At 35.9% G+C, this 28,000-nt stretch overlaps 1 protein-coding gene across 2 annotated transcripts in view; it reads right to left on the bottom strand.

Annotated features, from left to right (window-relative positions):
- Positions 1–3: 3 nt before the first annotated feature.
- Positions 4–28,000, bottom strand: part of PLS1 (plastin 1) — a 115,332-nt gene continuing 87,335 nt past the window's right edge. For both annotated transcript variants that reach the window (XM_010388736.2, XM_010388737.2), the window contains 7 exons: positions 25,781–25,976; positions 20,744–20,822; positions 17,278–17,392; positions 9,916–10,049; positions 9,338–9,461; positions 2,043–2,167; positions 4–1,796 (listed from right to left, as the gene is read on the bottom strand). In XM_010388736.2, the coding sequence (XP_010387038.1) occupies positions 1,661–1,796; positions 2,043–2,167; positions 9,338–9,461; positions 9,916–10,049; positions 17,278–17,392; positions 20,744–20,822; positions 25,781–25,976 (909 nt within the window). In that variant the 3' untranslated portion in view covers positions 4–1,660. The remainder of the gene's footprint in view (positions 1,797–2,042; positions 2,168–9,337; positions 9,462–9,915; positions 10,050–17,277; positions 17,393–20,743; positions 20,823–25,780; positions 25,977–28,000) is intronic.

Genomic DNA, 28,000 nt, shown 5'->3' with positions numbered 1-28,000 from the left:
ACATTTCTATATACACAGCATTTTTATTAAATATACTCTGTGAGAAAAAGAACACCCTAAAAGTGCCAGATTTCATGTAAATCCAATAACTTAGTAAATACAATGGTGAAAAAAAAAATTCAGAGGGAAACAATTTAAATAATCTTATAAAAGAGCAAGAACATATCTTAATCTTCATATAAGAAAACAATCATCAAAATATAAAAGGGAAAGAAATCTCTTTTGTAGAAGAATATATTTCAAAATTCCACCTGATCGTTTCATTTAAAAAATTCTATTCTAAACACATGGGCAGTCTCACTCTTACCAACATATATGTTTAAATCAATGGTAGAAGGGGAATTTAGAATACTCATTCACACTGGAATAAAGTGACATTTTTGTTGCACAACAGTATTGCTCACTGCACTAAGAATGGAAGATGGAGGAAGTAGATTTCTGGCTTCAATTGTTAGCAGCAGAAATGGATTAATGCTAAAAATTTAGGAAAAAAATAGGGCCAAGCTGTAGCGATTTCCAAGTAACACAAACATTAACCAAACACTGCCAATTTGTAATGGGCTATGAAAAAACAAATGAAAATACTCTACATTAATATAGCTTTCTGTTACTTTCTATTAAAGATATTCAGTGGGCATGTTCTAAATTATATAGGGCTTCTATAGAGACCTAAACTAGCAAGTATAATATGAAGCTAACAGGATAGTGTCAACGTATCTTGGGATGTTCTAGCCAATGTTTGGCTACAAGTATTTGGAAGGGGTCAAATAACTATATGCACATTCAAAATGAATACTTATAAAAAGAAATCTTAATGTATCCAATATCCACAAATTGAAAAGTGTTACACATGTTGTGGGGGAAAAATACTGATGGTTGGCTGAATGACCAATTATACATACCACTTCTGAAAAGCTGGGTGATACAGGTGCAAAAAAATATATATGCACACATGTATCTCTAATAACATCCTACCAACATATATATGTTGCATGACATAGTTAAAGCTGTATTACCAAACTAGGATATGTAAGGTATCAATGTAGTTAAAATTAAATTTTAATTAAAAAACTGCTGCTACTTAAACAAGAGAGTGAACTTTGGGGCTTATTCAAGAATTAGTTCTCATATATAAAAAGTTTGATATTAATAAACAATTCTTGTCACCAGAACATTTTAGACAGTATAGAAACTTACAGAAAAGTGTTTTTGGACCACTTTAAATAGTTGGAGGAAGCAAATAAAAAGATTAAACTGGATTATGAGTATGAATGCATTTATGATCAAAATTAACACACAAAAAAATCAAAACACATTTCACAGCAGAACCTGCAAAAACTTTTGTATTCATCTTTTCTGAACCATAAAAAAGAATTAGTCTTAATATGACTTTTAAGCAACAAAAATAATTTAATCACGAAGTATCAGCTTGATTATGAATATATTTTATTATCTTTAGCAGTTGGTAAATTAACTGTGTTATCCAAAAAGGCTGACCAGCTCTACCTAGTATGAACAGGAATATTGAATTCATTAATGAATATATAACTATTTTGAACATACAAATAATCTCTGGTTTTACACACCCACTACATTTCAGTATCCTGTAAACTGTGAAGCATACAATATGTTAAATGTGGCAGAAAATCATATGAAATAATTATTTTATTCTGTTCAGTCCTTTTCCCATTAAGCATGCAAACACCGTCATAACCATCTTTGGTTTTACTTCTACGAGGTCATCAGGTAATGCATATATCCGGGCACCGATCTTCCGAGCAACTGAAATGGCATATCTTGAAGAGACAAGAAAAATATCTTGGTGTTATCCACTGTGTTTTCACTTAACATATTTTAACAAAAGAGTGAAATATTGTGACAAGATTAGTTTTACGAAAAGGTTAAGTTTGTGAGTCTTAAATCATATTCCCCATACAAGTTATATTTAAAAATATGAATTTTAAGGGCATAGTAACCTTTCCTATAAGGATTTTAGAGAATTAAAGGGCCACTGTGTTCTAATATAAACCATAAAGGCTTACTTAGCATTGTTCAGCTTGTCCTCATCAGATAAGTTTTCTCTCCTGATCATTTCTTGACGAACTGCATTTGGTGCAATGGCATCTATTAAATCTAGAACAGGTAAACTTGTGCTTATAGATTTATCCTAGAAAACAAAGCATAGATGAACATTCATAACTTTCTGACCTTTAATTTTCATTATTTTCAGACTCTTCTGATCATATAACTGAAGGCAATCTATAAATTCTTTGTACCTAACCTAACGTTCAGCTTTTCTGCAACCAGCACACATAAATAAACCATTTAAAATATACTTTTCCTTAAGTCTTTACATAGAGTTGTCAGCATACCTGAATAAGGTTTGTGGACATGATAGCTCCTAAGTATGCTAACTATAGTTTCTATTCTGTAAAAAATACACATCTTTTGAAAGGGAGTAGATGAATTTTTAATTAACAATTTTTAAATTCTACTCATATATTTCTTAGACCATAAATCCCAAAGCCTTCCCTTAATATTTTTCGGAAAGAAAAATGAAATAGCGAAAGGGAACATTTACAAAGATATTGTTCTTGTTGTTTTACATGTTTTAGTTTATTTAATCCACCTTTTAAACCCTAGCATATTGATAGTAAAGGAATTCTTTTTTAAAAAAAAAGATGAAGTTCCTAAGATAGCTCAAATGACTTGTTTACACAACCAGTAAATACAGAACTGGTATTTGAACCCATGACAGTCTGACTCTAAAATGCCCAAGAGTCTCTCCATTTTGAAGTTACCACCAAGGCAAACTAAAAATGGACAACTAAATTGTAGTGAATAGTGCATTGCAGATGAAATCAGACATCCTGGTCTGAACTGATTTTTACCACTTATTAGTACTTGAACAAATTATTTGTTCTCTCTCTCAGCCTGAGTAGTGGCCACCACTGCTTGCCTACCTGGAATCGACCCACTCTTTACTTCTTCTATACAAATAGAACCCATATGTTTGCTCTATATCCATACCTCCTTCACATAGACATCAGCTTCAAGGAAAGCTGACATTCACAGTTCCAGGAGTGAATCTAAATTAACCTAGGTCAAGCATTCTCAATGCAGGCAGAGTGGTAACCTTTTTTATGTATAAAGCATACAGTGCATGAACAGGTATACAGTGTATCTCTGCATTAAAATTTCATGGGAGAGAGACAAAAAGGGAAAAAATGTCTAAAAATATTCCTTAGAGGATAATTTTCTTTTAAGGTTTCAAAACACTGGTCTAAGCCAAATAGAGGAATCCTATTCTATTACCACAGTGATTTAATTTGGGCCTATGTTATGGAAAGCCAGCAACCCGTCCTCCTGGATGTGAATGGCAGATGAAACCTCTGTCACAAGCAGCAACTATCCTATGATCAAAAGGAAAACCAGCTTTAGGGTGAAGCTGGCACATTAGATGGCAAAGCAGAGATGGGGAAAAAAAAATCGAGTTCCGAATGACATTCTTCAATTATTGGTTCAACCAATCCAGAAGTCTACCCTACCTCTGGATTACTGTTATTGTGGTCAATACCTTTCCTTTCAGTTTAAACCACTTGAAATTGGGTTTCTGTTACTTGAAGCCAGAGCACCCTTTCCTAATCTCTAAAGTAGAATGTCATAGGATTCTTAGGAATACTGAGGTGGTATAGGTGAAAGCATCTAGTATAGGCTCTAGCCAAATGCCAGTTCTTAATCAATATCTAATAAAACAATTTGAAGCCATGTGAAGAAGAGTAACAGGCTTCTTTGAACCACGATCAGCCACTTCATTTATTACTTTTTTTTTTTTTTTTTTTTTGACACGGAGTCTCACTCTGTTGCCTGGGCTGGAGTGCAGTGGCGTGATTTTGGCTCACTACAAGCTCTGCCTCCGTGTTCTGGCCATTCTCCTGCCTCAGCCTCCTGAGTAGCTGGGACTACAGGCGCCCGCCACCATGCCTGGCTAATTTTTTTTTTGGATGGTCTCAATCTCCTGACCTCGTGATCCACCTACCTTGGCCTCCCAAAGTGCTGGGATTATAGACGTGAGGCACTGTGCCCAGCCTCATTTATTAATTTTACAAAAATGTATATTCTTACTAGGAATGTTCATTTTATGATACAGATCTTTGGGCAGGGGTAATATTCTTATTAGGAATATACATTTTATGATACAGATCTTTGGGCAGGGGTAGGGGTAAAAATAATTAGGTCCTTTAAGTCTATCTGATGCTGGTAATCTGGATCTGCTTTTCGCATCTTCTCTGTTTCTGAGAAATTATCATACCTGTTTGCTCAATATATAGTCTGCAGACCACCTACATGAAAATTATGTAGGGTACTTGTTAAAAGTGCAAATCTAGCTCCACTCAAACTAATGTCAGGTTATCTATGAATGAGGCTGGGAATCTACATTTTTAATAAGCTCTCTAGATGACTCTAAATGTGTACTGTATTATACTTTCTAAAAATAATATTTATTTCATTCTAGAATACATTTTAATTTCTATGGGCTTATCTTTCATATACTTAATTTTTTAAAAGACAAGTGACTTAATTGTGCTATAATTTGATTCCTTATTTATTTGTGTTATTTTAAATATTTCATTTAGATTTAGGAAACAAGTTATTTTTCCCACCCATTTTCTTATGAGTTACTTTGGGTAAAGCTTCTACTGAGTTGAATGAAAAATTTAAGTTTCTAAAGATTGTATCAGCTCTCTTATCTTCTTGTTTTTGATAAAATAGCCCTGTCTTCCGAATCCTCTAATTCGTACATTGTCAGCGAAAGACATTTTACTTTTGCAAAGGGAAAGGGGTTACAGTGAAAACCCTTAGGTTAGTATATAAATACATTTCCATTATTTTTCCTTTTATTTCCTTAAGTTAATCATAAAGAAGTGGCCTCAGCAAAAAGAATTTCATTATCTTAATCTATAATTACCTAGAGCTTGATTTTCAAGATAATGATTTTTCCTTTTATTTGATACATATTAGAACATTTCATTCCACTGCTGTTTCTGTCATTTTATTTATTTATTTATTTTGAGACGGAGTCTTGCTCTGTCATCCAGGCTGGAGTGCAGTGGCCGGATCTCAGCTCACTGCAAGCTCCGCCTCCCGGGCTCACGCCATTCTCCTGCCTCAGCCTCCCGAGTAGCTGGGACTACAGGCGCCCGCCACCTCGCCCGGCTAGTTTTTTGTATTTTTTAGTAGAGACGGGGTTTCACCGTGTTAGCCAGGATGGTCTCGATCTCCTGACCTCGTGATCCACCCGTCTCGGCCTCCCAAAGTACTGGGATTACAGGCTTGAGCCACCGCGCCCGGCCCCTCTGTCATTTTAAAAACTAAAAGTGGAAAGGCCGGGCATGGTGGTTCACACCTGTAATCCCAACACTTTGGGAGGCCAAGGCAGGCAGATCATGAGGTAAGGAGATTGAGACCATTCTGGCTAACACAGTGAAACCCCATCTCTACTAAAAATACAAAAAAATTAGTTGGGCGTGGTGGCAGGTGCCTGTAGTCCCAGCTACTCAGGAGGCTGAGGCAGGAGAATTGCCTGACCCTGGGAGGCGGAGGTTGAAGTGAGCTGAGATTGCGCCACTGCACTCCAGCCTGGGCAACAGAGCAAGACTCCATCTCAAAAAAATTAAATAAATAAATAAATAAATGTAGAAGAACAGTGATGTGGCCACCAGACTTCCCTAAAAGGCTCAGCAGACTCCCCTGCCCCACCACATATGATGCCCTTTATATATTAGCAATGCCAACAGTGTGGTATTTATGTGCCCTTAATATGTGCTAGGTACTGTTAAGCTCTTTACATTTTGTTATGTAGTTTAACAACAATCTTAGTAGATAGGGATTATTAATTTCCCCATTTTAGATATGGGGAAACTGAAGAATAGAGAAATTAATAACTTGCCCATGGTCACACAGATACTAAATGCTGAGCCAGTAGTTTATTCATCAGTAGATGTAGCCCTGCTGTTAGTATAAACTGCTAAGGTTTCTGTAAAACAGATGCCCTTCTCATGTGGTCCCACACTCCCCCCTTAGCTAATTTATATAGTATTGCTGACACCCCATACTGTGATTCTTGTTTTCTTATTTGCCACCTTCCCTGAATAGTGAGCTCTTTGAGGGAACTATGTAGCCACAGCGACTAGCAAGGCAGCTGACACAGGGCAAGCTTTGAATATTTATGTAATAAATGAGCAGTATGTTACACAGCTAATCAGTAGCTCAGCCAAGAGTCAACCCAGGACCATAAAACTCCAAAGCTTGGCTTTCCACTTGTGCGTAGACAGACCTGGATATGAAACCCAGCTGTTCTGCTTAAAAGTTGTATGACAGTAGACAGTTGCTTAACTTCTCTAATGCTCACTTTTTGCTCAGAGTGTTTAATTAAAAGAAACAATGTGTAAAGTGCTTAACACAGTGACACAAAGGACTCAATAAATGGTAATTATGATTATTATTTGCTGATATATCACCTTCTCTATCTTCTTAGCAAGGGAAATTTTTTTTGTGGCTAAAAAGGGTAAATTTGTCTTTTCTGAAATTCCTAGTTATAGTGCTACCTTGATTATAAATTCCTAGTTATAGTGCTACCTTGATTATAATTAAAATGTTTTTTCTGCTAGTAACCACTTAATATAGCCTTCAAACATAATGCCTTCTGTAGTTGGAAAAAAGCCTCCCTCACCTCAACTATGTTTTAGCATTCACTGCCTCATTTCTTCACTATTTGCACTCTCTTTAAAGATTTTATCATTAAGCATATGCAAAATGCCAAGCACTTTTGCGATGTTTCTGCCACCTCAGTTCTAAGCAGAGCCAAACTCTCAAGTCGGCTGTTGTCTATGGTTGCTCTCCCTTAAAAGGTTTATGCACTCCCATTTCTCAACTCTTTTATTCAACTGATCACCAAGTCTGTCTTTCCAGTTTTAATATCTCCTTTCACCACCCCCATTTTCCTAAAATTACCTCAAATTCAAGCCTAAAACTGAATTCATCACCTTTTCCAGGAAGCAGCTGTACCTCATGACATCCCCATTTCTATTAGTGTTATCTGTTTTCCAGTTACCCGTACCCAAAACATCAAGAGTTTTGGCTCTTCCCTCCCCTCTTCTTCCCCAAATCAGGAAGCCAAATCCTAGTTCTTCTTTTGCAATAACTTATAGCTTTCTAATCTTACCATTTCCATTCCCAGCCCCAACCCCCTTATTACTTCACACCTTGAGTACTGCCTTGGATTCTTCTGCACTGTCCTTGCAGTTACACTATTCTCCCTCCCCTGTTCACCACATTCAGATTAGTATTCCTAAAATAATTGCCTTTCTTATTACCCCCTTTACTCAATATCCTTTATTTAGGCCAAAATCCTCCACAATCTTGACCCAATTTATGTCTTGCACAGCATCCCTTAGGAACCATCCTATTTCTCCTAACTTTCTGAGACATGCCTTTATTCAAGACGGACCCTTCTAAGTTTGTTATCCCCCTTTCTCTCCACCAATTCAAATCCTCCCGCCATCTATGATGTTCAAATCCAGCTGTCTTTATCGGCTCTTCACTGACCATTCAATTGGAAATGATCACACTTTTCATCCACAATATTAGTTGTATTACTTGAATTTTGTCATTCACTGTATAGTATTGTTACCCTCTCAGTTATACAATCTTTGTCTTTAAAATAAATGGTGAACACTCTGAGGGCCAAATTAATTTCCTATACTTTATACCCTTTTCTTAGAAAAGTTACTTAATAGGAGCTCAATAAATATTAATTTGCTCCTAAATATTTTCTATTGTATTAGCTATATACATGCTTAATATTTTCTATAAATTAATGTGCAAATGCATATAATTTCAACATAACAATTTTAAAGAATAACTGCCAATTAGAGAATTTTATGATACAATGCCCATTGCTATTTTATATTTTTGTGTTCTATGTCTAAAACACAGAGAGACAAATCATGGATTGAAAATTACTTCAAAAAAAAAAAAAAGTAACAAAAACTCAGTGTCATTAGTTTCTTCCAAGATAAAAAAGGAAAAAGAAAAAAAAAAAAAGCTGTTGAACTAGGACTCAGGTGACATCTCTACCAGTATCCAGCTGTCCTGTTAAAACCGCCTTGGGCCTCAGTTTTTGGTAAACATGAGAAGATTGAATTGATAAATTTCTGACATTTCTTTCGCTTTGTAATGTTGTTAAGCATATAGAGCAAAGGCAAAGAGAGAAATAAAAATGGGTAGATATCTCTTAGGATAGCTTAGTGTTTCATCTCTTTGTACTTTATTTCAGTAAAAAAACAAATTGATTGCAGTTTTTCATACATAATAAAATCACAAACACAAGGCTCACTGAATGAACATGTACAAGCAGACATGCTTGTTTGTAGCTAACATCGGCTTGCATGCAAAAGCAAAACACAATGGAAATGCATGAAAATTAGTAGGTACGTATGTACACATTACATTTTGAGTGCTTTATGAATCATCCACAAATGCTCGGAAGTGAGTGTTAAGTGCCATTATGAAGCCAGATGACAAGATTTTTTTTCCTACCAGTTTTCTCAATTCCCACTTGAATCGGTTTGGCTGGCTCTGTTATGCCTTGGAAATGATGTCAATACAATTCTGAGACTGCTGCTAGGGAGCACAAAACATTATAGGTCCTATATAAACAATGGCTTCTTATCTTTTTCATTTGATAACTGGATTTTTTTTTGGCTCTATTCTGTTTATTTTTTAAGATTAGATTACCAGAGTCAGATAATATTAACCTGCATTTATACTTAACTGGACAACCAATCAAAAATTTAGTAATTCAAACTGAATATTTCAAGTTTACACATGCCAAATAATTAGTATGCCTAAACTCATAAATCATGTTTCTGACATACAACATTAATATAATTCTAAGCCAAACCAATGTAATTTCCAATAAAAATTCGTTTCTGGCCAGGCGCGGTGGCTCACGCCTGTAATCCCAGCACTTTGGGAAGCCAAGGTGGGCAGATCACAAGGTCAGGAGATCGAGACCATCCTGGCTAACACGGTGAAACCCTGTCTCTACTAAAAACACACACAAAAAAATTAACCGGGCGTGATGGCGGGCGCCTGTAGTCCCAGCTACTTGGGAGGCTGAGGCAGAATGATGTGACCCGGGAGGCAGAGCTTGCAGTGAGCCGAGATCGTGCCACTGCACTCCAGCCTGGGTGACAGAGCGAGACTCCGTCTCAAAACAGAAAAAAATTCCTTCCTATACCAATGAAAAAAAAAATTTAAGACTCTTGCTTACCTTGAAGCTGGAAATAGAAGTCTTTTTGTTTGCACGTTTAAGAGTCTGATTGACCCATTTAATAATAATTTCATCATTTACTTTTTCACCCTCTCCAAGATCTGACAACACATTCAATGTGTACCTGCAACAGAAAAGATATATATTTGAGACTGAAAAGGGTAAAATTTGCTTTAATTTATATCAATGCTTAGATAAATACTTAAGGAATAGTTTAGTTCTAATAAATATTTCTAATTTTAGTCTGGCATTTGCACCCAGTTACATTCCAAAGTTACAAACCTCATTAATCAGAAACAAAAACTACTACATGGTAGTTTTAAAACTTAAAGCAATTCCTTATGAAGCCATTTTTAAGAGGCATTAATAAAAGTGATAGTGTTTCTGGATATTGACCCATTTTTAAATAAAATATAATTTTAAAAAACCATAATCAACAGTAAATCCTTTAAAAATTAAAATATTTTACATTGTATATTTCTTCTGTGTTCATTATTGTTCAAACATAGCTAAAAGTTTAGTTCAGATTACTTGTTGGAGGAAACAGGCAGTGTTGGTACCAACATATCAGCCTTTACCTTCTCATCAGCTGCCATACCAATGCCAGGGTAAGTGTTGAATTCCCTTCATTTAGGTCCTGCCCAGCAATGCCAACCAAGGAGAATTTGGCCTTGTTCTTCCCAAGTTCCACTGCATAGTTACAGTTTTCAATCTATAAATAAGTAAAAGTTTGGGTATAAAACAGATTTTTAAAAACATATCTCCTAAATACGCCAGCCTAGCTCAGCCATCTGAAAAACAGTTATGATGACATCTTAAATTTATATGACCAATTTCATAATAATAACCCAGGGAAAGCAAGGACATAATTATTTCCATTTTATAGTTGAAGATATTAAAGCACTGAGTGGGTTAACCTAAATAGAGGAACAACTGGCTGGAAAGTTTTAAGATCCCCTCCTATTCTAAAAGTCTCAACTATCCAGGCCGGGCGTGGTCGCTCATGCCTGTAATCCTAGCACTTTGGGAGGCCGAGGCAAGTGGATCACCTGAGGTCAAGAGTTCGAGACCAGCCTGGCCAACATGAAACCTCATCTCTACTAAAAATACAAAAATTAGCCAGGCGTGGTGGTGGGTGCCTGTAATTCCAGCTACTCAGGAGGCTGAGGCAGGAGAATCACTTGAACCTGGGAGGTGGAGGTTGCAGTGAGCCAAGATCGCGCCATTGCCTTCCAGCCTGGGCAACAGAGCAAAAACTCCGTCTCAAAAAAAAAAAAAAATTCTTGACTATCCAAGATGAAATAGCTTACTAGTGGTACATCTGTGACTAAAAACCAAGGTTTCCTGCTTTCCTTTAATAGAAGTAATAGATGATGTTTTGATTTAAATTTTTAAAAAAGAGAAGAAAGTAACTGTTTTATTAAGAATCTAACTTCATCTTCAATATTCTTTACCCAGATCTTACTCATCCTCTGAAATTCAGCTTTTGGTCCCTTTCTTCAATAAAGGCTTAACCTTAACTGTACCAGCTAATAATGATCTATCCTTTGCTTGAACTCCTAAGAATGCTTATTTTGTAATGCTTATGCACCATCTTCTACTTATACTTAGCCTTTTATGTGTTTCCTTTCAACAACTATAGTATAAGCTTGTTCTAAAGGACAAAAATTTTTTCATGCACCAATCTATCCACTTCCAGCACAATGCCCTGCCTAAAGTAAGAATCTGATACATAAACACCTAATAAATTGTTTACCCTCCCCAACCACACACACATACTTCTTTCCAGTGATATAAGTCCAGCTGGGTCCTTTCTCTAATACTTTTTTTGTCTATCCTGGAGTCAATAGGGTTTTTTATCTCCATCATCTAGTGCTGTGTTTCTTACATCAGAACTTATAAATTCTTATGTATCTGAGTCTTTTTGCTCCAGTGAAATTATAAGCTCTCATAATCTTATCACCAGTAGGAACAAAAGTGCTTACATTAAGTACTTTTTGGAATAAACATTTAAAAGGAGAACACTATTTTTCTTTTTTTTTCTCTCTCTTTTTTTTTTTTTGAGACGGAGTCTCGCTCTGTCACCCAGGCTGAAGTGCAGTGGCCGGATCTCAGCTCACTGCAAGCTCCACCTCCCGGGTTTACGCCATTCTCCTGCCTCAACCTCCGGAGTAGCTGGGACTACAGGCGCCCGCCACCTCGCCCGGCTAGTTTTTTTTTTTTTGTATTTTTTAGTAGAGACGGGGTTTCACCGTGTTAGCCAGGATGGTCTCGATCTCCTGACCTTGTGATCCGCCCGTCTCGGCCTCCCTAAGTGCTGGGATTACAGGCTTGAGCCGTAATTTTCTTCCAAAAGTTAGTTAAGGCACCATTACAAAACAGTCTAACCTGAGGTACATAGATACATTTTTCCCAATAGTAAGAAAATATTTCCAGGAAATGTGAGACAGCTAATAAAAGAATTTGTACAAATATATGGTTATTGTTCTTTAAAAAAGAGAATCCAAATTCCCAAAGTTCAATTTACTACAAATAAAAATGGAAGATCTTTGAGCCTGCTATAACATCTGCCTGGCTCACTTCACAAATTAAATAAAATGTTTGATATGTATTCATTTTTTTAAAATCCAAGGAGAAGCTGGGTGTGGTGGCATGCCAGTAGTCCCAGCTACTTAGGTTGAGGCAGGAGGATCACTTAAGGGCAGGAGTTCAAGGCTGTAGTGTGCTATAATCACGTCTGTGAATAGCATGCACTCCAGCCTGGGCACCATAGTGAAACCCTATTTCTAAAAAAATTTTTAAGGAGTTTTTAATGCAGAGATAATATTCCAAAAAGTTGTTTGGAATCATATTAAATTATAGGCTTAGACTGCTTAAAAGAAATATATGCTATAAGAATGTCAATTTTAAAAAACGGAATAGATTCCTAATTTATGGAAAATAACATTAACACTTGAATTACTTAACACTGTGTACAGAAGAGTAAAAAGCCAGCATATTTACCATGGACACCCAATTCAGTGGGAGAATTTTATAGCAAACTGCAGTAATCACATGTGTTTCAATGAAGAGCCATCTGCTTTACAGTTATAGCAAAGTTCCTAAGGGAAATGATGGCGAGAAAGGAGTTCAGGTTGCTAGTATAGAGGCCTAAGAACATATTGATATGGCCAGCATTGAAAGAGAAACTGGAAACAGGTGCTAACATAAGGGAAAGCATATATTCTATTTATTGGCAATAGTTGGTTCCAAATTTGGCAGAACACTTCTAAGAGATCTAGAGAGGTACCAAACTAGAGAAAGAATAAGAAATTCGGTTCTTAGAGGTAATCCATGTGTATGGTAGTACAGGTTGAGTATCCCTAATCTGAAAATCCAAAAATCCAAAATACTCCAAACTCTAATACTTTTTGAGCACCAACACAATACTCAAAAGAAAAGCTCATAGGAGCATTTCAGATTTTCAGCTTAAGGATGTTCAACCAGTATACTGCAAATATTCCAATATCTGAAATACATCTGGTCCCAAGTATTTTGGATAAGGGATGCTCAGCCTGTACTTAAAACCCTAAAAACAGATCTGCTCCCTGAGGATGTAAATATAGAAGTTAAGACCTTTGGGCCAAGAACCAGGCCTTGGAAATACTGAGTTGTCAGGCTAAAAGATGAAGAACCTATGAAAGGTAAGAATGAGCACAAAGAAAGCAAGAAAAACTTGGAGTGCAGTCTCACAGGGTTAAAGGAAGAAATGATTACTATATTAGTTCTGTTTTCACGCTGCTGATAAAAGACATATCCAAGACTGGGAAGAAAAAGAGGTTTAAGTGGACTTACAGTTCCACATGGCTGGGAAGGCCTCAGAATCATGGTGGGAAGCAAAAGGCTCTATTTACATGGCGGCAGCAAGAGAAAATGAGGAAGATGCAAAAGCAGAAACCCCTGATAAAACCATCAGATCTCCTAATTCGTATTCACTACCATGAGAACAGTATGGGGGAACTGCCCCCATGATTCAGATTGTCTCCCACTGGGTCCCTCCCACAACACATGGAAATATGGGAGTACAATTCAAGATGAGATTTGGGTGGGGACACAGCCAAACCATATCAACTACCAAGTACTTTAAATGCTTTGGACAAAAATGAAGCTTAGATCATTTGGACAATGAGAAGAGTTACATAATGGGACACAAGGGTTCAAGTGAAAATAAATACTTAAAGAAGAAGGCCAGGCATGGTGGCTCATGCCTGTAATCCCAGCACTTTGGGAGGCTGAGGCAGGTAGATCACGAGGTCAGGAGATCAAGACCATCCTGGCTAACACGGTGAAACCTCGTCTCTACTAAAAATACAAAAAAATTAGCCGGCATGGTGTTGGGCGCCTGTAGTCCCAGCTACTGGAGGCTGAGGCAGGAGAATGGCATGAACCTGGGAGGCGGAGCTTGCAGTTAGCCGAGATCACGCCACTGCATTCCAGCCTGGGCAACAGAGCAAGACTCTGTCTCAAAAATAATAATAATAATGAAGAAAGCCTATTTTAATGGTGCAGCTTTAAGAACTTTGTAACCGAAGGAAAGTGACATCTATTGATTATTGTCCAAATTCCATAAAATAATTCCATAAAGTAATTCCCTGTGATACTGTGTCATGAAAGTACTGCTTCTTCATTTTTTAAACATCTTGAATTTACTTCAGGCTTTATGTTTCATTCTATACTTGTGGAAAAGTATTCTGTATATGATTCATTTGTGACATATGTATTTATTTGTAGTTCACATTAAAATTCCAGGTATAATGAATGGTTAATTTCTGTTTTCCTGTTACATTTTGCATTCAGAATTTTGGAGAAAAAAACTTACATGAAATTAGTCAATAAAATTTTCTGAGAGACTTAAATGTTAGACCTAATACCATCAAAACCCTAGAAGAAAATCTAGGTAGTACCATTCAGGACATAGGCATGGGCAAGGACTTCATGTCTAAAACACCAAAAGCAACGGCAGCAAAAGCCAAAATTGACAAATGGGATCTAATTAAACTAAAGAGCTTTTGCACAGCAAAAGAAACTACCATCAGAGTGAACAGGCAACCTACAGAATGGGAGAAAATTTTTGCAACCTACTCATCTGACAAAGGGCTAATATCCAGAATCTACAAAGAACTCAAACAAATATACGAGAAAAAAACAAACAACCCCATCAAAAAGTGGGGAAAGGATATGAACAGACATTTCTCAAAAGAAGATATTCATACAGCCAACAGACACATGAAAAAATGCTCATCATCACTGGCCATCAGAGAAATGCAAATCAAAACCACAATGAGATACCATCTCACACCAGTTAGAATGGCAATCATTAAGAAGTCAGGAAACAACAGGTGTTGGAGAGGATGTGGAGAAATAGGAACACTTTTACACTGTTGGTGGGATTGTAAACTAGTTCAACCATTATGGAAAACAGTATGGCAATTCCTCAAGGATCTAGAACTAGATGTACCATATGACCCAGCCATCCCACTACTGGGTATATACCCAAAGGATTATAAATTAGTCTACTACAAAGACACATGCACACGTATGTTTATTGCGGCACTATTCACAATAGCAAAGACTTGGAATCAACCCAAATGTCCATCTGTGACAGACTGGATTAAGAAAATGTGGCACATATACACCATGGAATACTATGCAGCCATAAAAAAGGATGAGTTTGCGTCCTTTGTAGGGACATGGATGCAGCTGGAAACCATCATTCTTAGCAAACTATCACAAGAAGAGAAAACCAAACACCGCATGTTCTCACTCATAGGTGGGAACTGAACAATGAGATCACTTGGACTCGGGAAGGGGAACATCACACACTGGGGTCTATCATGGGGAGGGGGGAGGAGGGAGGGATTGCATTGGGGAGTTATACATGATATAAATGATGAATTGATGGGTGCTGACGAGTTGATGGGTGCAGCACACCAACATGGCATAAGTATACATATGTAACAAACCTGCACGTTATGCACATGTACCCTAGAACTTAAAGTATAATAAAAAAAAAAAAAAAAAAAAAAAAAATTTTCTGAATTCTACTCCCATTAAAAGAATTCTATGCAAATCAAATGAAATTAAAAATGCAGGCAGTCCAATGACTAGAAATGCTGAAAAATATAACTCTTTATAATTATACCAACATTTAACTACTTTTAATATTATGATATATTTCCCTTTAAAGGTCTTTTTAAATTTTTTTCTTTAAAAATTACAGTGTCTATAAATACATTTTCATTCTATAGACGTGAAAAACCCAAAGTCCCTTTTGAATGCATCTCTGTGTGCGTTATGTATTTTAAACAAATTAGATTCATATTATGTATATATATAATTTTGTGTCCTGCTCATTTCCATACCACTATTACTAAAACACTATTTTTTTCTTTGTTTGATTATACTTTAAGTTCTGGTATACACGTGCAGAACATGCAGGATTATTACATAGGTATACATATGCCATGGTGGTTTGCTGCACCCATCAACCCGTCATCTAGGTTTTTTTTTTTTTTTTCTCGAGATGGAGTTTCGCTCTGTTACCCAGGCTGGAGTGCAATGGCACATCTCGGCTCACTGCAACCTCCGCCGTTTCAAGCCATTCTCCTACCTCAGCCTCCCAAGTAGCTGGGATTCCAGGTGCCTGCTACTATGCCCAGCTAATTTTTTGTATTTTTAGTAGAGACGGGCTTTCACTATGTTGGCCAGGCTGGCCTCGAACTCCTGACCTCGTGATCCACCTGCCTCAGCCTCCCAAAATGATGGGATTACAGGTGTGAGCCACTGCGTCCGGCCCCCATCATCTAGGTTTTAAGCCCCGCATTCATTAGGTATTTGTCCTAATGCTCTCCCTCCCCTTTCCCCTCACCCCCGACAGGCCTGGGTGTGTGATGTTCCGCTACCTGTGTCCCTGTGTCCTGACTGTTCAACACCCATTTATGAGTGAGAACATGCAGTGTTTGGTTTTCTGTTCCTGTCAAACACTATTTTTAATGGCACATTTTACTTCATCTTATGGGTGTGTCAATTATATTAACCCTTTATTGAACAACTGGGTTGTTTTCTTTGTGCTGTATAAACACTGCTATGATTAGCATTTTGCCACACAACTTTGTGTCTTTCTGATTTTTTCATCAGGATAGGTGGAAAAAGGTGAAATTAGGTCAAAGAATTTTTTGGAAGATTCATATGTATTGCCAAACTGGTTTTAGAAAGATTATACAAATGAATACTTCCTCTAACATTGGATGCAGTTCAATAGTTTCTTGTTTTAAATTGCATTTCTTTATTCTGGGTGAAAAGCTTTTCGTATGTTTACTATTCATCATTATTTTTCTATGAATTGTTCACTTATGTGTCGTTCCCATTTTGCTATTACTATTTCAGTAGCTCTTCAGCTTTCTTCCCTAGAAATCATAATATTCACTTTTGTTTACCATGTACCATATTGTAGTTGTTTGCACACATATTTCCCTAATTTATTTAGGCTTTCCTGAGGACCAACTCCATGCTTTATACTTTTTGTTATATCCTGCATAACACTGTACAGGTATTAGGTAATTGATAAATATCTGTTGAATAAATGAGTGGATAACCGATAAAAATTCAGCAAGTTATACCAATTGTAAAATAAAAATAAATTTACAGTACATCTCAAAGAACACTAAGTACTATGACTTGATAAAGATGAAAACAGTTATATAAAGTGTCTGACTACATGGATTGCCTTCATCTTTGCATTTATTAAAGCAAACTTGTAAAAAGGCTATTAAGCTTAACACATTTTGGTCTGAATCAGAATTGTGGGGACAGAGCACACTTCATTCAACTTCATGAAACTCTAAATTCTTTGTTTTATATCAGAACCATAACAATATATACATGGCCATTATTTCATTCACCTTCTTCATGTTCCCTCCAAGGGCAGGATAAGGAGGTTTGTTGACATGGCTCCAGTTGACTGGCACTCGGATCATCTCATAGAGCTGAAAGATCACTAAAGCATCTGTGAGATCACTAAAACAGGAAGGAAAAGCAGATAAAGGAGGAGGAATTGTTGGGTACTACCTAATTGTATTAAGTACATTGGAGACAGACTTATATCATTAAGAACCTTAAAGAATGACAGGACATATCATTTGACCCAGAACTTCCAGTCTAAGAATCTGTCTAAAATGTTTACATAAATATTTACAAAGGTATATATCCAAGGACATTCATTGCCACAGTATTTATAAATTTGGAAACAACTTAACTGCCTGGCAATAGGGAGCTGTTGAGTAAACTATACTATAAACTCCTTGGCCACCATTAGACATGAGGTAGATCTCTATGTATTGATATGAAAAGCTTTGCAAGACATATCAAACTTTAAAAAACAAATGGCAGAACACTTCATACAATTTGATCTCATTTATTTAAAAAAATTTAGAGTCAAATGTGTTTATATACCTATACATGCTAAGGACAGTTCATAGCAATTACCTCTATTAGGTAAAGAAAAAGGTCAGGAAAAGGGGAGTACAAGAGAGTAAGGGTGGAATGTTTTATTTTATTCTATATACTTACATACTTTCTGGAACTTGTCCAGTAAGAATAAGTTCATGTATTATTTATACATTATTTTTTAACTTAAAAATAATTATAGGAAAATCACAATAGCTACTCAGTAGGCAGCTGTTTGTGTTCAGGAATGAGGGTTAAGAAGAAGGAACTTATGAACAAGTAGGAATTCTCGTAGTAAAAATATTAACTACTTTGGATTCAGAAAAATATGTTCTCCTGAGAAGGTTAATGTATGCCTGTTTAGTCTATTTTTAATGCAGTATGCTAAGGACATAAAGCAATAGCAACTGATTTTTTAAATTGCTAGCTTTGTGATGTATTACATGACTTTTCTCCTCCAACAGCTTGTCCAATGAGTTATGTTTCGCTAAGGTTCATATTAAATTACTTTGCATTCTCTGAGCACACACCACATGGCAGTGAAGGCAGCTGGGCCCAGTACTAGGTGCTAGAGGGAGAAAGTCTGATATGAAGGTAATTAAGATCTGAGTAGATTACCTTTAGGCACATGAAACATTCTGTATAAAAAAAGAATCACTAAAGTATTTCTACAGGTTCTGGAATCTTATCTGTTTCATGTATTTTTCTTCTTTAAGTGAATTCATTCTCATTCCTGTCTAGTATGGTATTATTATTATTTTGCAAATAGAACTGAGGCCCAGAGAGTTTAAATGATTTCCAGAGACTTCAAGATGAGTTCTAGAACCAACTGGTCATAGAAAAACTCTAGGACTAATAGTTCTTGAAATATATTTATAACATTTTAGAGAAGAGAATTTTCAGGGAAAATCTAGCTGTTTTGGTTTGGGCTGGCTATACTATAGGCAGGAACCTAAAAATTCTTGGGGGTGGGTTTAGGAATATGATGCAGACACAATTCTATGGACACATGGTTCCAGTGTCAACTAGATGTCCACCTATTGTTCTTCTGCATCTGATGGTTCTCTAAGATTATGTTAAAAGAATTTTCTGAAAGGAACAGTTCTTTTCCCAAGAAAAAATACTGTATGCTCAGAAGCCCTATGCTGGTATTTCTTGAATAAAGATATTCTTCAGATATCTTTAGCTAAAAGGTTTGGTCAATTCTCTTCTCCACTGTCAATGATAGAATCTAGTGTTCCTGATATTTATGAAATAATTACATGAGTATCAACAAATCTTAATCTGTTATTTTTAAGCTTACTCTTTAATTATAGAAAAATACATGTTCGTGGTTCAAAAAAAATACAATCATGTTTAAGTTACTAAGATTAAAAGTCTTGGGCGCGGTGGCCCACGCCTGTAATCCCAGCACTTTGGGAGGCCAAGGCAGGCAGATCACCTGAGGTCAGGAGTTCGCCACCAGCCTGACCAACATGGAAAAACCCCATCTCTACTAAAAATACAAAATTAGCTGGGCGTGGTGGCACATCCCTGTAATCCCAGCTACTCGGGAGGCTGAGGCAGGAGAATCACTTGAACCCGGGAGGCGGAGGTTGTGGTGAGCCGAGATCATGCCATTGCACTCCAGCCTGGGCAACAAGAGCAAAACTCCATCTCAAATAAATAAATAAAATAATAATAATAATAATAATAATAATAATAATAATAAAAGTCTCCTTACTGTTCTCTACTCCTACTACCCAGGCTACATACAGTTTGCTGTGTACCTCTCTAGATTTTCTTTTAAAATTCGAATACAAATATCTACACACTCAAATTATAAACAAAATGGGATCATACTAGACCTTGTTATTCTTTTCTCTTGACTATGTATTAGAGACATTCTTTCAAATCAGTCCATAAAAAGTGAACCCCTCCTCGCCTTCAATATTTGTGTTTTAACTTCCCTGCTACTGTAACAGGAGCTCTGGTCTAATTGACGTATATCTCCTCTCATCTAGCTGAAATTTACAAACTCTTCAAGAGCTTTACAAATATGGGTCTATCACAATCAAAGCCAGTTACCATAATAAGGTAACACTGGTTTTCAATTTTAAAGAACATTGTGAATAAACACCAAGCAGCAGAAATTACAGCATCATAAATCCTCAGTGAGCCAGTGAACTTGGCCTGTTGTGACATTAATCTTCTTTAAGGAGTTAATCTTAGTTAATCTTCTTTAAGGAGTTTCTTGGGTATGTAAATTATTAATACATTTAGTTAATTAGAACTTTTTCCAAAAAAAAAAAAAAAAATACAACTAGCTGAAGTTGGCTTCTTTTGCATTTTATTAAGGCAGGCTGGTAGACTGTATAATAAAGAGAGAAGAACGGTTTCCTTTCATCCACACTTAGAAAGACGCATCGTTAGCCCAGGAATTGATTTAGTGAAATATTTTCTTAGCCCTACTAATGCCAATAATGTGTTATCATTTTTAAACAAGAAAGAATGAGATAAGCTACAACAATTATTCAAGGAAAACAAGTTACTTTTACAAATTAGAAAAAATATACACATAAATTATGGAATAATTGAGGTTTTGGCAAAAATAAATGAAAAATGACAATGAAAAACATAATTTATCAGTTATTACTGTTACTCTGTTAAAGTTGAAATTATTTTTATGATCAATAACTATAAAAGGGTAAGGATTATCTTTACTGATTTATGTATATCATCAAAAACGTAACTATTATTCCTGTTTTGAATAGTAACTTTCTTTTAAAATCCATTGTATTGCCAATTCCCAGCATCCTGAAACTCTAAAATTTGGCTAAAATTCTTGCGACTTGAGAAAATGTTCCATTTAAACATACCTACAGTTTGAAACTTGAAAAGTTTGACCCTGACAGTACAGCTGAAGCACAATAAAATATTTACCTGTACAAATGATTAATGTACGGGTTGACTCCCAAGGAATTCATCCAGTTCCGAAATGTTCTCTCTTCTTTGCTCTCTCCTAGAGTAGACACAAGCTCACACTGATGACTCAGGACAAAAGGAACCAGGAACTATATGTTAAACCATTCTAGCAGGTACAAACTGGTCATGGTTTGGTTCTTTAGATACTACAGTTTCTTTAAAGGGAGAAAAAAAGTCTCTTAATGCCAAAGTCCCTTCTTTCCTACTATCTAGGAAGCCTCCATTTGCTCTAAATCTCTTCTTCTAGATTCCCTTTGATGTCTGTAAACTAGTACTGAGCCATGGGTTTCTCTGCCTAGAAATAACAGATACACTTCTGTGGTCTATAATTATGATTAGATGCAAAAGGGATCCACTAAACATTAATAAAAATAAAATTTTTTAGCAGTCAGGATAACATTAGCACATTAAACACAAATAGAAAAGTTATACCTTTCTTGATTCAGTGTTTCTAAATTTGTACAAATTATGGTTTTACACAGGAAAGTTTCCCAGCACACAAACTACACTTTACACCACACAATGAAGGGCAGAGGGAATTACAGGTAAATATAAAAACACACAATGAAGGGAATATAACTATTTTACAGGCTTCCTGAGTTAGTTTAGATTGTCATTACTGAAAATACATAAGGAACACAGACCCAATACAGATTGATAAGAGAAAGATACATTTCGTCATAGTAAGTTCCTGGACCTCAAAGATCCACTCAAGGAGATAACTCCTTCAGGTGCTGTTATTTGACCCTACCTCTCTGAGCATTCCCTTCATAACAGTGCTTACATAATCTATAAGGAAAATGTGGGTTATTCCTGCTCACCACAAAATGAGCAGGAATGTGGGCTGGTTCTACCACTGTCTGCCTTCTAGTCATCTCCTGATGGCTAATAGTCCTAAGTAACTATCATGATTATTTGTTCTTCAGCAAAGGTAGTGGACAGTGGAATGGCCTAATTTATATCTTATCACCAGACTCCTGAAAAACTGAAACATTTATACCTCTCATCAATTCTAAGTTATAGACAAGTTCAAGTCACTCTAGATTTTGGCCCATGTGACAATTTGGCACATAAATCTATAATGATCTGCGTCCCACAGGCTTGTTCGTATAGAGCCATTGCAACAGTCATCTTCACATTGAGTGCCAAAGACAGTATAAACCTGCACACCCAGGACAGGAACTCAAGCCTTGTCAGAGCTAAAGAATTCTGTTATTTGTGCCAGCTGTTCAGGAAATAATCTACTCACTGTAGTTTCATGTGGTTTCAATGCCATTATCTAACAGCTTGCCCAGAATCTGCTTTAATTATTGCTCTATTATATAGCCCTATAATTTCTTGCTTAAATTTTGTTCCCTCTGGTCTGCATAAAAGGTAACGGATCAGTCCGTTGTATCTGCTACCACCACTTTATAATAAACAGTCTACATGAGAATCTTTTTTTAAGAAGAACCAAGCTAAACTAAATATTTCCAGAATCCATGCCAGCTTTATTTGTAGGAATTATTAAACAGGTACAAATTAAATCTATGAACTATCCCCAAAGTGACATAAATATAAACCTACTATGATCAACAACTTGATGCCTTTGATTTGGATTTACCTCTCAGTTGTTTCTCTATTACTATCTATCATGAAGATATATATATATTTTTTCTAATAGTTACAGAAGTTTTACATTATTTCCATCTGGGAAAATCTAAATGTCTTAAAATTATGAAGATTAACAGTGCCTTATTGGTTTAATTTTTAATTAAAATATCCAAATTCTGTTGAAGCTAATGATGCAGTAAGTAATATTTTAAAATAACTAAACTTGCATTTTGATAGAGTTCTGAAACTATCTTCAGGGGTTCATATTTCTTCCTATTGTTCTCAACTGATTATATAATTATTTTAATTTTTGATACCTGGAAAGTAAAATAGATTTTATAAATGAGCATTTATTTACCTAATAACATTTCAAAATGTCTTGGTACATAAATGCTCAAAGCTAGAGGCACTATGCATTTGTGCAAGAGCCATGGTAAAGCATTACAAAAATATATGTATTCCAGATTGGAAAATGTCTGGATTACAGACAGCTAAAGCAATCTTCGAGGTAAAATCTTTTTTCCCCCTAGATCTGATATACAATTTCAAGAAGTAAAATCTTAATTGCTGATATACAAGACTGAAAGAACTATAAAACATTCTTTTCATTTGCAGGCTCAATTTGACATCTACAAATAAAAAAAAAATAGCAATAAAAATAACAACTATCTTAGAAGTAGGCTACTAGGAGGGAAAAAAGGAATTAACATATATTTAACACTCAATAAATGTGCTGTGACACATGAAGTGCTTTCCTCCTCCCTCCCTGACCATTAATAAACACATACTGTATTCTTTCATTCATGATCACATTTAGCTTGCTCTGTAACTCTTCAAATTAAGTTTATTAGTCTTGTTTTATATATGAAAAAAACCAAGGCTCACAGAGGTTATTCAGATTAAATAGTGGAACTAAGATTTGAACGAAGTCTGATAGTTTGTGGCCTATGTACCCTCTGTAACCATAAATGAATTCTGAGATGGTCTTTCTATACAGAGCCCATATATCTGGCTCAATTTGATGTGAGGGTTTAATATTTAATTGTGTTTTCTTTAATTCTCTAGAGAGAAAATTCTCTGCCAATGGGGACAGACTAACATATGAATTTGGGATGTGATAAGATCAAGCTTCAAATTTCTATATTAAAACTCAAATTTACAGAGGAAAATAATCCAATGACAGTCAAAGTCAAATACATTTTTGACAGATGTATGAGGACATACATATGTTCCAAATAAAGATGACTGATAAATATTTCCCATGTTATCTTAAAAGAGAGTAAATAATAATGGAAATATTTAGCAATCCTATTCACACTGAAAAATTCCAAAAGCATGCTGAACACTAGCAAAAGAATTCAAACATGAAAAATAAGAGAGCGAGCAAGTTGGAAAAGATATCTAGCAAGAATTCAGTGACTATAAAAAGCAGATCATTTTTAATATGCCACTCTAAACAATGCCTTCTACTGACAGAGGGATTTTGAAATTTTCCAGACTGATAAAACCTAGCAGTGTTCCTTTTGCTTATTTTTTTTAAGTTCTAATCTCTTACCCTAAATTTCTCTTTGATGAAAAATCTACATTTTTTGTCTACTTTCCCTCTCAGTTACATATCTACATAGAAAATATAATCTTTTCTTTGGGAGGCCAAGATGGGCGGATCACGAGGTCAGGAGATGGAGACCATCCTGGCTAACACAGTGAAACCCCGTCTCTACTAGAAAATACAAAAAAAAACTAGCCGGGCGAGGTGGCGGGCGCCTGTAGTCCCAGATACTCTGGAGGCTGAGGCAGGAGAATGGCATAAACCCGGGAGGCAGAGCCTGCAGTGAGCTGAGATCCGGCCACTGCATTCCAGCCCGGGCGACAGAGCGAGACTCTGTCTAAAAAAAAAAAAAAAAAAAAGTATATATATATATATATATATATACACACTATTTTATTTTATGGGACCTTCAAGAAGAATGAATTACTCATATTCTTCAAATAATGTATTTGTTAAATCTGAAGCATCTTTCATTAATCACAAAACTGTAATTATGAGGTGACAAGGACATTGGAACTTTGGTTATGGCAGTCAAGCAGAAAAAGACCATGAAATTGATTTCTCATTCTGTCTCACTGGGGAAGAAGGGAGTAAGTGTGAATTATGTGAGAGGATGAACACTAAGATCATGAATACTGCACATCAGATTCTCCCTACGAAGAAGAATCCCCGCTTTCTCCAAACCAGGGCAACTAGCAAGACAAATCTTAAGATTGGTGCCTCCCTCTGACAACTGCCTCTCCCTTCAACAACTTCCATTACCACTGCCACTGTTTTTACTTTAAGTTCTGATACTAATGTGGGTGTTGGAATGTGTGAGAGTGGGAGAAAAAAGAAAGGCTGGGAAACAAAAAATGAGTAAGAACTAGGTTTTAAGAATGTTTTGTCATTATGATTCATATATTGTAAGCTTCAGTGAGGTTCAGTAAATATAACATAGCTAATTGATACAAAATAATATGTTATAGAACCTAAATTAATCCTTTCAAAGATTACTTGTGATAAAAGATACATTTTATCACAGGAGAGGGATAAAGGTTTTACATCAAATCATGAAGTCTACTTCTCAAAATTGAGTTCTAATGTGTTTACAACTACAATATCCCATCATTATAGAAGGCAAATTAGGTAGAAATTTTATAAAATCAACGCTTTGTTCTGCTATTCTAATTAAGTTTTATTTGTGTTTCATTCTATGGGCATATTAAGAGAGAAATAACACAGCATGAACAATGCAAAAAATAAAATATCAACCCAGATGGAAAGAATAAATGGTACTAAAAGAACATTCAGAATGAATATATTTATAGAGTATAGAAAAGTACTAAATACAGTACCTACATTAGGAGGGGTCAAATCTGCATTTCATGAAGCAAAACAGGAAAGTATTATATATTATGAGACAGATAACGATAGACCACACAAAAGACAAATAACGAACACTAATTTTTTCATGTACACTAAAAACATTAAAAAGAGAACAATACTAGAGTCAAACTGGAGCTTTCAAAGGAGAAAAACACTTACAAATAATTATTTTATTCTAATAGATAATTCATTGTCCATATTGGCGGTAAAGCTGTTATGTGATCATTTATGAGAATATTTTAAATGTATGATAGTTTTCACTAACCTCTTATGGAGAAATGAAAGATAAGATTTACCCCAGCATTCTCTTTTAACCAAAACCAGCAACCACCTTCCATAATTTGAATTTTTCATTAGATACACACACCTACTACACACACTAAATTGCATTTCCCACCACAGCCCCGTCTCTGACAGTGAAGTAAGACAACACTATAAGAAGATAAATATAGTAAGTCAATTAAAGAAAGGCAGAAAGAACACACCTTCCAGTAAATTCATATCGATGTCATTATTATTCGGCTTGTGCAGGCATGGGTATGTGTTAAACAAATTAGCTACAAAAGCTAAATTAAGTTTAGGATTGCCTGAAACCACATCTGCAGGAGTAACAAACTGCTTGCAGCCCAGTTTATCTGCTTCTTGAAGCATGAGTCCAGCACGCTTCAGGTCATTTGTCTCCTAAACAATAAAACAAAAATAGTTACAATTGAAGTTTTAACTGGCATAATTTTTATTGGTATATGTATTTATAAGCAATTACTTTTCCACAAATATATCAAATAATAACTCAAAATAAGATCAAAATGTGTAGTAATTCCAAGTCAACTTACCCATTCCTTTAATTAATTAATTAATTAATTAATTAATTTAGAGACAGAGTCTTGCTCTGTTCCCCAGGCTGGAGTGCAGTGGCATGATCTTGGCTCACTGCAACCTCTGCCTCTTGGGTTCAAACGATTCTCCTCCCTCAGCCCCTGAGTAGCTGGGATTATAGATAGATGCCACTATGCCCAGCTAATTTTTGTATTTTTAGTAGAGACAGGGTTTTGCCATGTTGGCCAGGCTGGTTTCGAACTCCTGATCCAACCACCTCGGCCTCCCAAAGTGCTGGGATTATAGCCATGAGCCACTACACCTGGCCTCCATGCCTTTTAAGTTAAAAGGAAAAAAGTGTCTGAGTTTCCTTGCTGGGATAACTGAGTTATATTTTACCCTTTTTGCTAAAATACTCAGCAAAATCCTGAAATATTGTATCAGTAAGCTCACAGTGGTCGCACTATACATAACTTATTCAAGGCCAGCTAGTAGAGTGCCCTCTGGATAACAGGCATAGTTATCATACCCACTGTACACTGAGTGAAATTTCCAGAAGGCTCTTCTTGATGAAAAACAAGTTGAAATACATATTTTAAAAATTAAAATCATAGCGAAAAGCACCTTTCACAATTGCAAAACCCTGAAAACAAATGAAACAACCCAAATACCTATGAACAGGAGAGTAGATGAATGAATTTGTATATTCACACAATGACATCCAATATGGGTAACTCTTAGAGATACAAATTCAAAAAGAAGTACTAGAAATTTAAGTATAACATGATAAATTTTAAAGGAAGTTAAAAAGTAAAATGAAGAATTTAATTTTGTAAGGGATACATTTGGATGAAGGGAAACTACATAAAAAGAAAAGCAAAACAACAGTGAACACAAAATTCAAGACTGTGGTTACCACACTGGGCTAAAACAGAGATGGAATAGGGAATAACTGGACAGAAAATGTAATGTCAAGGTCTTAGTTTTCCTGGTAGATTGAGAGTTCACGAGGCTTGTTACAATTTCAAAACAACCACACACAAAAATAAATTTTAAAATGGGTATGCACAGACCCATACGAGTATATCATGACCAAAGATAACCTACCTAATTCTGTGCACCACAGTTGCAAAGTAATTAATCATGTAAATGAAATCTGAGAAAGCAACAGATTATTAAATTAAACAACGATAAAAAGTTACCAATGTAGACATCAAAAAATGACAATATGTGGCCAGACGTGGTGGCTCATGCCTGTAATCCCAGCACTTTGGGAGGCCGAGGTGGGTGGATCACTTGAGGTTAGGAGTTTGAAACCAGCCTAGCCAACATGGTGAAACTCCATCTCTACTAAAAATAAAAAAATTAACCAGGCGTGGTGGTGTGCACCTGTAATCCCAGCTACTCAGGAAGCAGAGGTAGGAGAATCACTTGAGCCCAGGAGGCGGAAGTTGCAGTGAGCCAAGATTGTGTCACTGCACTCCAGCCCGGGTGACAGAGCAAGACTCCATCTAAAAAAATATCCAACCAAACAAATAAAGACAATATGTGGACCTTATTTTAGGTCTTAATTCAAATAAACTATGAAAAAAATGGCATTTATGAGGCAAGTGGAAATGTCAACATTGACTAGATATTTTGATGATGTTACAGATTGTTGTAATTTTTTAAGGTATGATAAGGTATTGTGGTTTTACTTTAAAAGTGTCTTTATCTTTTAGAAATACATATTGAAATATTTATCTATGAAGTAATGTCTAAGATTTGCTTCAAAATAATACAGAAGAGGAGGGAAATAGGGAATAAATGAGATAAGATTGACCATGAATTGGCAGATGTTGAAACTGAGGGATGAGTACCTGACAGTTTAGTATACTAAGTCTGTTCTC

Source organism: Rhinopithecus roxellana, chromosome 1 (genome assembly GCF_007565055.1).
Source record: "Rhinopithecus roxellana isolate Shanxi Qingling chromosome 1, ASM756505v1, whole genome shotgun sequence".
Classification (NCBI taxonomy): Eukaryota; Metazoa; Chordata; class Mammalia; order Primates; family Cercopithecidae; genus Rhinopithecus; species Rhinopithecus roxellana.
The sequence above is the reverse complement of the archived record's forward strand: the minus strand, read 5'-3'. Positions and strand labels throughout refer to the sequence as shown.